At 51.1% G+C, this 10000-nt stretch overlaps 1 protein-coding gene across 1 annotated transcript in view; it reads left to right on the top strand.

Moving 5' to 3' along the window:
* Nucleotides 1-10000, top strand: part of LOC113806701 (CAP-Gly domain-containing linker protein 1) — a gene marked incomplete in the record, with an annotated part of 508820 nt that overhangs the window by 473780 nt on the left and 25040 nt on the right. Inside the window, 1 exon segment of the mRNA XM_070113745.1 lies at nt 7845-8083. Within this exon segment, the coding sequence (XP_069969846.1) occupies nt 7845-8083 (239 nt within the window).

Raw genomic sequence — 10000 nt, 5'->3', positions numbered from 1 at the left:
TGTGTGTGTGTGTACGCGCGCGTGTGTGTGTCCGTGCATGAGAAGGTCTCTGGGGAAGGAAAATAAGGTCATATTACCCGGTCTGTCTGCCGAGATGTTGCTCTCGAAAGGTCAGAGAGAAAGGCGCAGGAGAAAGACAGGCAGGCACAGGAGTCATGCATGCATCATCCTCATACTACGAATAGTTCATCTCATCTATGTGTGCATGCATACATACGCATTCAAATAGACGTACATACAGAGGTGTAAGTATACATGTATACACGTACAGTCATGTACGTACATACTTACACACAGACACATAGCCAAGGCTGACAAACAGAAACAGACAAACGGGAGACAGACGAGTCATTGCTCACGAATGATTCCTCGACACTGTTTTCATAACATTTAGAAACCACAGCTGTCATTATTGGCCCAAACAGTATTTAAAGATGCCTTCTCGTTTTCTTCGCGGTTATGTAACGAGGCCGAAGGAGGCTGAAGGAGGAGGCCGAAGGGGCGTGACCACCAGCTGTTATCGCCGTGTTATCACAAGCGAAGGCAATGGGGCTGTTTAGCGGCGGGGTGTTATCGGGTCTTTTTTTCTCTCCGTCTCGAATTTCCGCGAGCCATTCCGCGGTTCCGATTATAAGGAGACGGGGAGCAAAGGTCAGCGTGTCGGGAGGAGGAATTGCTTCCCGTTTTGGCGCCCGATAAGTGAGTAATTTCGGGGCTTTGGGAGGGACGTCGGAGGGGTCGGAGGCAGCGATGCGGCGTGCGGGTCGACGGCGTAAAGTATTGCTGTTTCTTTATTTATTTATTTATTTGTATTAATGTATTATTTTTTATGTAATTGATTTAATTTTTTTTATTGACTTGCTTGTTAATTCATATTCATGGGCATTGGATAGGAAGGGTGAGGATGAAGGAGAGGGAGCGAAAGAGAGGGAGAGAGCAAGGGTAGGGTTGAGGTTCATGACGAGGGCGAGGAAGGGAGGGCGGGAGACGGAGAGCAAAAATAGAGACACGTCATCAGAAACACCAGCGAACCAGGATTGCATCCCCCGTGTATCACACTCGAAGGCGACAGCGCAGGAGGCCGGGCGACGGACCTCCGGGAGACACGAAACGAAGGGAGAGGACGGGGACGAGGCGGCGAATTTCCCCCCAAAAGGTGGTAGGAATCCGTGAGAGCGAAACCCTTCCCTTCCTACCTCCTCCTCCTCCTACTCCTTCGCCTGTTCTTCACCATATTTTCTTGGTATTATTCTTTCTTTTTCATTCTTCTTCTTCGACTTCCTTCTCTTCCTCCTGCTCCTCCTTCTCTTCCTTCTCCTCCTCTTCCTTGTCTTCGTCCTCCTCCTCCTCCTCCTCGGGCGAAAGGGGTTGAGAAAGGGCTGGAGGGAGGGAAAAGTGAGCCCCCTATAACACACTTTTTCTTGTTGGGAGTTGTTTGTGGAAGAAATTGGCGCTCTGCATCCTGTGTCAGTCAGTTGCCCCGACATATGCTGCTAATGAGTTGCCGCGCATGAAAGCCTGTCGGTCAGATAGTCAGCTTAGCCATGCAGACAGACAGGTAAACAGACGTAAGTTGTTGATGACACGGCGCGCCTGGGAATCGGACGGGCAAATGACTGGCTGACTCCGGAGTGATTCGTAAGAGGGGAGAGGCGTGCGGAGAAAATTGCTGGAGTTTGAGAGAGGGAGCGAGTGTAGGTCTCTCTCTCGCGGGGCTCGCGGTCCGCCCCGCCGCCTCCCTCTGCCCCGGGCACCGCAGTCACCCAGATTTTGACGGCCGCTCGCCTTACCTGCTCCACGGCGCTCCACTGCGCTCTGGGCTCTGCGCTCGGGCTCTGCGTCTGAGGAGCATTGTATGTTGGGCTGTTGAGGCTTTATCTTTAGTGGAATAACTTGGGCTGCCGATGCTTTGTCTTGAACTGAAGATGTTGGGCTGTTGATGTTTTATCTTGAATTGGTTTCTAAGAAAAATCGTGCATTTGTTGTTCATTTGTAATCGTTCCTTTTTACAATTAAATCCGCACTGTATGTCTACATGTTGAACAAAAGGATGAACATGTTTATGCGGACTGACCTCCCGAGCGTCCCCCCCCCTCCCACATTGTCATTCTCATCATGTCCTCTCTGAATTTCTCTTATCCAGCCTCATTAACCCTCGCCGTTTTCCTCCTGTTCGCACGTTTCTCTCTTTTTCCTCTCTTCTAATCCCGCGTTCTCTTGCGCACAGGCACTTTTTGGCAGAGTCATGCTGGCTGATCACGCTGGTGGCCTTGCAGGGCGTCGGAGAGTGTCCCGGCGGCAGCGCGGTCGTGAATCCTGGAGTTTGTTAAGACCATTGTTGCTGGCTGCTGTTATCGCTGTTGTGACATGGGGGTGGATGGGGGAGAGGTTGGAGGGGGGGGGGTTAATGGGCTGGGGAGGGGTGAATGGGGGAGAGGTTGGAGGGGGGGGGGTTAATGGGCTGGGGAGGGGTGAATGGGAGAGAGGTTGGGGAGGGGTGAAGTGGGGGGCGAGGTGGGGAGAGGGGGTGAAGAGTAGGGGGGGACGGGTGTGAAGCAGGAGGGAAAGGGTAGTGAAGTAAGGGGAGAAATGGCGAAGGAGGGTGAAGTGGGGAGAGGGATGGGGAAGGGATGAGGCGGAGGAGGGGGAGGATTCATGGCCGTGTGGTCATGGGGTCCACCAAGCCGAGGGTTGGGGCTCTCCTTATTTGCTTGGCCCGCGCGGAGGAGATAAAGTGGTACGCGCGTTGTCTGACCGCTTCCGCCATTTATCATTCGGTTTCCTCCTCTTTGTCTGCCTTTATACCCGCCTTTCTACATAAAAAAAACTCAATTTCGCATTCCCCAACCCACCCTTTTCCTCTCAGATTCTTCTCAAAGGATAGTTACTTCCCAAAGCCCGAAGTCTTACACGCGGGGTCCCTGCGAGGCTGGCCGGCGACGCACGAGGGCTGGCGTCAGATGCCCTTTTTCGTCGGGCTGTTGTCGTCTGGTCCGCGCCCCGCGATCTTTTATTCATTCCCGCGTTCATTCATGCTTTTTGTGCCTGCTCTGCGGGCGTTTGGATTTTAGCATTGCTCTCGGGTGATTGCGCCTGTGAGATTACGTAATCCACGGTGGTTTATTATTAGTGTTGTTATTTTTGTTATCATTTGTTATCATCGTTATCGTCGTCCTCCTCCTCCTCCTCTTCCACCTCCTCCTCCTCCTGCTCTACCTCCAGATCCTCTTCTATCTCCACCTTCTCCTCCACATCATCATCACCATCGTCATCAGAACATTTTCTTTTATTTTTCCCAATCTTTTAAAGTCTGTTCTCTCGGTAATGGAGGCTACAAGACGGGAAATTCGGGCCTTGGGAGATGCCTTTTAAGCAGTGGAATGATTATGAGTTGCTGCTATGGCTGGGTGGCAGGGGGGGGAGGAGGGGGGGGGGGAGAGGGAGAACAGAACTGCAGCGAAGAGCAGACTGTTGCACGCCTGACTTGTGCTTCGGTACACCGGAAGCTGAACAGGTGTTTGAGGAAGGAAGGCGTAGATATATTCTGTCCTTTTCACTTTTTTTATTTTGTTTTATTGACGTCGTTTTTTAACTCTCTTGCGAAGGTATAACGTATTATGAGCGAAACTCCCAAGAAAAAGGGTTACTTTGAAGTCGGACGAAACGCGCAGAAAGTTCAAGGAAGGAGTCGGACCAGGTAGAAGACGGGGTTGAGTGCGGGTGGGCGGGTGGGCGGGTGGGTGTGAGTGTGTGTGGGCTGAAGTCCGCTTTTGGCGTGGGTTGGCTGGGCGAACGAGGAGGAGGTGGCAGGAGGAGTGGGAGAAAGGAAAAAAAATATGAAGAATGTTTATATTATACAGCTATATATGTACATGTGTGAATGCGCGCGCGCACACTCATGCATGCATACACACATAATATATGTACAGGCAGACACACACACACACACACACACACACACACACACACACACACACACACACACACACACACACACACACACACACACACACACACACACACACACACACACACACACATATATATATACACACACATATATACACACACATACATACATATACACATAGAGAATTCGAGATACATGGAAAAGAACGAGGCGACCATCTTGATCCCAGTTAATACAAAACAGAAGCCAAGAAGTATCGAAAAAATGCCGGGCCGCTGAACACTCCAGCGCAGAATCCAGTCGATACCTTCGCGAAATCCTGCGACGAAGTTCCACGGTTTCCCTTCTCGAAGCGGCGGTGACGTCACACGGAGGGGTAGGGGGGGTGAAGCCTCGAGGCCTCAAGCAACACGACTCTGTGTTGTTATTAAGAATTAAGTATTTATAGATATTGCGTCAACCGGTGTCCGTTTCTTGGAAGTTATTGGTAAAGATTAATTGATCAGTTCATAATGATGATGATGACCATGCTGTGGAAATTCGTGTTATGCTGTGGGCATCTGAGGTCACATAACTGTGCTCGCATGCCCTTGCTTGTATGCGCCTGGAGGGGAAAGGAGGGGGGGGGAGATGGTGGGGAAAGAAGACGCTCAATTTCAGATGGAAAAGGGAGGGAGGTTGGTCAAAGGAGGAGGACTTTTTGGTTGGAATGTTATGTAAGGGAAGCTGGGATTATGTGTATGTGTACGTGTGTGTTTGTTTGTATATGTTCATGTATATGTAGGGAGAGAGAGAGAGAGAGAGAGAGAGAGAGAGAGAGAGAGAGAGAGAGAGAGAGAGAGAGAGAGAGAGAGAGAGAGAGAGAGAGAGAGAGAGAGAGAGAGAGCGAGCGAGCGAGCATTGTGTGTGATATTTCTTGATCCCCAGAGGAGGATGAGTGTGGGCGTAGAATTAGGGACAAATATGAGCTGGATGACGAGGTGGATGCCAGCAGAGTCGCGGGTCACGAGGCTGGAGGTGGAATCGGACTTGGCTTGGTAACACAAAGTACATGTATCTTGCAATTGTTGATATTCTCTATGGGAAACATACTTTTACATTAAGTTTTATGTTTGGGAAATATGGGTATTTATAGGCAAGTTCGCTACAGGAATTAGCTAGCGGCTCGTCAAGACAGGTGGATTCAGGCGGAACAGGTTTCTAAAATACTTAATGGATATACAAAAAGACGAATGCAGGCCTATGCATATTTGTGTAAGGTTTTGTGTCTTGGAATGACGTTGGGGAAGGAGCGGGCTGGTCGGCAGGAGTGACACGGGCTCGGGGGAGAATCAAGTTCCTCTCCCCTCCTCCCCTTCCCCTCTCCCCTGCTCCTCTTCCCCCTTCCCCCTTCCCTCTCTCCCTTCCTCGTCCTCCCTTCCCCCTTCCCCTTTCCCCCTCCTCGTCCTCCCTTCCCCCTTCCTATCCCACTCCCCGCCTCCCCTCCCCTCTCCCCCACCCACACCAACCCACCGTCGCCCACCCTGCAGTCGCGCCTCTCCCTCTGCAATGCTGCATTTCACAACCACTGCTCATGTCTCTCTCTCTCTCTCTCTCCTCTGTCGTCTTTTTGTTGTTTTTTAATACAATGAAGTGTTTTGTTTTATGTTTCGTGTTTATTGTAAAAGCACGCGATGCTGGTGTTTGCTTGGCATGACGAGAGTTTTTTTTCCTGTTTTTTCCCCTCTGATATTTTTCCCCTAGACCAGTGACGTGTCCAGGATGCCTCTCGCCTTTTTTTTTTTCCTTTTCTTTCTCTCGTCCATCTTTCCTCCTCGTGTATCGTTGGAATCTGGCAGTAAATGTTTTGCTTTGTTGATTTCTTCATCGTGAATAAATCTCTTGATGTTTGGTCCTTTATTATAAAATATATATTCCAAGATACTTTTTTTTTCTTTAATGAGCGCGGTTTTGTTGTCCGCTAATTGCACTTAAAGTGATTTGTACAGGTAATTAAGCCGTTTTCTCAAGCATATTACTCGTCTCTCCTTTTACTCGCGTTCTTAATGAGTCTTGAAATGAAGTTCTCCCTTCGTTTTTTCTTCTTTTTCCTTTTTGCTCTTTTTTCTATTTCCCTTTTTTGTTCTCCGTCCTTTTCTTTTTTGCTTCTTTTTTCCTTTTCCTTCTTCCTTTTCATTTTTCTTTTTTTCGCTTTCCTTTTTTTCGTTTTCTTTCTTCCTTTTCCCTTTTCCTTCTTTTTTCTTTCTTCCTTTTCCCTCTTTTTCTTTTTCCTTTTTTTCTTTTTCCTTCGTCTTTTCCCTTTTTCTTGAAGGCGAGGAATCTGCGCCCTTCACACTCTCGGCTCATGAATGGAAGGAAATATGAAAACGCTGTCATGTTTCATGGGCAATAATTTCTAGCGTGAGTGAGGGAAAAAATTGTTTTGATTCAGGTGTAAATGGCGGGAGGGATGGGAGGATTGCGAATGGTGAATGTAGAAAGGGTAAAACTCGTGAATGACGAAAACCTGATAAAGATTGGAAGAGGGGTTGATGAATAAAAAGCGAGAAAAAGGAGAAATTGAAAGGGAGTGCATTGGCTGTTCGCGGAGTTTCCCGCCATTGTGTGATCCCCCTTCCCCCCCTCCCCCTCCCCCCTCCTTTTAGCCATGTGGTGGAGCTTCCCCCGGGGGTCACCGCGGGCTAATCTGTGCCCTCGGGACAAGGAGAATTAGGTCGTTGTTCCTTTGCTTAAGGGATGGACATTTGGCGCCTGGGGAATGGTGGGGGGGGGGGGGGGGTGGAGAGGATGGAGGGAGGGGAAGAAGAAGGAGGGGGGGGGGGAGGAGGGGGGGCGGGGGGGAGGAAGGAGGGAGGGAGGGGGAGAAGAAGGAGGGAGGGAGGGAAGGAAGGAAGGCAAGTCCCGGATGTCTTGAATACTCCTTGTTTTTAAGAAGAAAAAAATCTTGGAAAAATTGTTTGTGCGGAAAGACCCGGAAGGGGAAAGGCGAGGGCTAAAAAAAGAAATTAATAAAGAACGATAATTTAAAAAATCGGGTCTTACTCCAGGAGTGTGTATTTTGCTTCGACGGATAAGCCGCGAAGTGAAAACAAACTTCTCTCGGGTCTCTCGGGTTTATAAGCCAAGTGGAGCGAAAGTTGGCTATGGACTCCGCTGCATTTTCTAATTTTCTTTTTTTTTTGGCCGCTTTTATTTTGGTAATGACAGCGACGGCCGTTAATGATAAGAACATGACATTTTGTTCGGTAATGATGTGAGCGGTTAGGTTTAATGGCGAATATTCGTGTTTGTTTGTTTACAATTTTTTTGAGGGATTGGTATGCAAATGAGGTGCGTGAGGCGTGGTAGCAACCTTCGGATTCCTCGCCCGGGATAAGGGGAAAAAACGGTAGTTCAGTGTGCGGGATATTATCGGCGTCTATTTTCCTTTTTCTTAAGGTAAAGGGGAAAGAATTTTTGTTTGAAGGGGACTGGCTATAACGGGTATTAATTTTTATGGGTTATTTTGGGATTTTTGGAGTTCTGTTTGATGGTCGATCCGTGCAGCAAGAAGTCCAGGAGCGCGTGGGGCTTGACACTGGTTCTGGCGAGTCCGAACGGCCTTGTCGGAGGGAGTCGGGGGTCGGGGGGTCGGGGGGCGGGTGTGTTGAGGCAACTTGTCCTGCCAGTGTGACGTCACGAGGTTTACCTTGGCGGTCGTATCGCGGCGTGCATTAGGAGGATGACTTTGCTTATTGCCTTTTCCATCCTGAGGGATTCGATCCTGTCTTGGCGGCGCGAGTCCCGCAGGGAGGAATGGCGGCCGGGCGCCTGACGGGCGTCGTCTCGGCCGCCGTGGCCGAGAGGCGGCTGGAGGCAGGCGGTGTTTTGCGGGATTGCAACGCCATTTTCTCTCTGTCTGAGCGTGAGTTTAATGAAGCTTTCTCTGTTGCAGACCCGGTGAAGGCGGCGCGGCCAGGTGGACCTACCAGCGGACCGCGCGGGCCGCACGTGGGCCATGGCGGCAGTGGGCCGGGCCAGCAGCATCCGGTGCCGCATGCAGAGCAGCTGCGGCGCCTGGAGGCCGAGGTGGCGGCCCGGGCGGCGGAGGTGAAGGCGGCGCGAGCGGAGCGGGACCAGGCCGGACGCGGCGTCGAGGCGCTGTCCGTCATCATCCATCATCTCACCCACACCGTGAGTACCTGCGCAGCTTTCTTCTTTTCCGGCGCGCCCGCGGGCCTCGCGGGCGTGCCAGCATGCCCTTAGTCCACGCTGTAATCACGCCCGAACGAGATATTACAACCAATGTCCAGGCGCAAAAAAGGAAGCAACATCTGTTCTCGAAAACATATTTATAGTTCCTCGTGGCAGCTGCTGCAGGGACCTGCGTCGGCCGGAGGCAACTCCCCTGCGAAGCCAGACCGGATCTGGTCACGCCAGGCCACTCCTGTTTATCAAGGGCCGAGTGTTAGATAACCAAACACTGTTGCACGTGGCACCCCCTCCCCCCCATTCGCGCATCTTGGGGCGGCCCCTGCACCCGGCTGAGGGGCGTCCCCGCGCACCCCGGAGCGTCTCCCTCGCACGTGTTCCCTTCCAAAGCGACCAGGTTCCCAGGCCTTCCTCTCCATTCACGGCCAGCTGTCTGTCCCCATAGCCGCTCCCCCGTGTCCCTCGCCGCCGCCATCCACGCGGCCCGACGGAACGATCGGCGGTGGGAAAAGCAGGGGAATGAGGGCTCTCTGCGCGCCGCTTTCGGGGAATCGCCGGATCTGGAAAGGAGAAAGGAGCGCTGGCAGGGAGGATCTCGGTTTTCTTGGAGCAAGGATTTCTGTGCTGTACTCCTGACGAAAAGAGTACATTTATGGCCTCCCGACAGCTTCCTTTCTCATTATATTACAGTTGTTGTACCCGAAGGATGGCGATACTGGGACCGACACACTCAGCCACGCAGCGCAGAAAATAAGAGATAAAATTGTTTCATCGGTTGTGCCATGTTTCTTTAAACAAACAGACAATATGCAAAATGCCTGTAACAATCCGGCCTGGAAGGAGTGGAGTTCCCAATGCAGTTTCGCTTGATATTTTCGGCCTGGTCATGTTGCAGTTGGAAATACAGTTCCTTTGTGTGGCGTCGGTTGCAGCAGTTTCTAAACCCCGGCCGGGAGCGACGTGCTGGAGGCACAAATCTTTTTCCTTACCATAATGAGATTCGCTAAAAAAAATGGAAATCATACTGAGCTATTACCGCAAGGGAAAGTTAGATTACGAATATTTTAGCAATTTCTGTAATAACAGTCGTTCTTCACCGGGATAATAAACGTATTTCTGTCACCGTGATGGATTGCGGCGGCGAGGCAGCGGATCGCGAACACGCAGGATAAACCGCCGAGGTCCTTCTCAATGACGCGACCTGCTCCCCCTCGAAACCCGACCCTCGCGCCGTCCCCGAGACCCTTGATCATGCCCTGAAGAAAGCTTGTGGACCTGCTTGATCATGCCCTGGAAACGCTTACGGATCTGCGCTTGTTATGCTTCTCTTGGACCTCATTGCGGAAATGCTGATGAAGCTTTAAACTAATAGATGGGTAGTTTTGATGAATGAATACATATATATGCTAGGAAGACCAGGAGAACAAGCAGGGCCACGCTAAATATATTTCTCTCGGAGCATATTCCATTTTGCAGAGAAATGCTTGATTTGAATAATGAATTGAGTGAACGAATAAAGATATATACCAGGAAGACAGGTAGACACCAGGAGGCCCATCAGCCAGCGCTAATATTTCTGCCTGTGGTTCCGCGCTGATGGTTTTGGCTTCCTGCTAATGGGAAAGTAATAGCCTGGTAGGGAACCGTGCAGCTCCTCTCCCTGTTAACAAGGTCATGTGGCCAGGGCGGCCTGGGCAAGAGAGGAGGGCGTGAGTAGGGGGCCAGGGGCAAGAGGTACAGTGCAAGGGGCAGGGGGCAAGGAGTGAGAGTAGAAGGCAGGGGGCAAGGGGTGAGAGTAGAAGGCAGGGGGCAGGGCAAGACTGTAGGAGGTAAGGGCAGGGCGAGACTAGAAGGTAAGGGGCAGGGTGCCATAAGTGAAGGCAAGGGACAGGGGGCGGG

Source organism: Penaeus vannamei, chromosome 34 (assembly GCF_042767895.1).
Source record: "Penaeus vannamei isolate JL-2024 chromosome 34, ASM4276789v1, whole genome shotgun sequence".
Lineage (NCBI taxonomy): Eukaryota > Metazoa > Arthropoda > Malacostraca > Decapoda > Penaeidae > Penaeus > Penaeus vannamei.
This window is presented reverse-complemented; position numbering and strand designations above follow the sequence as displayed.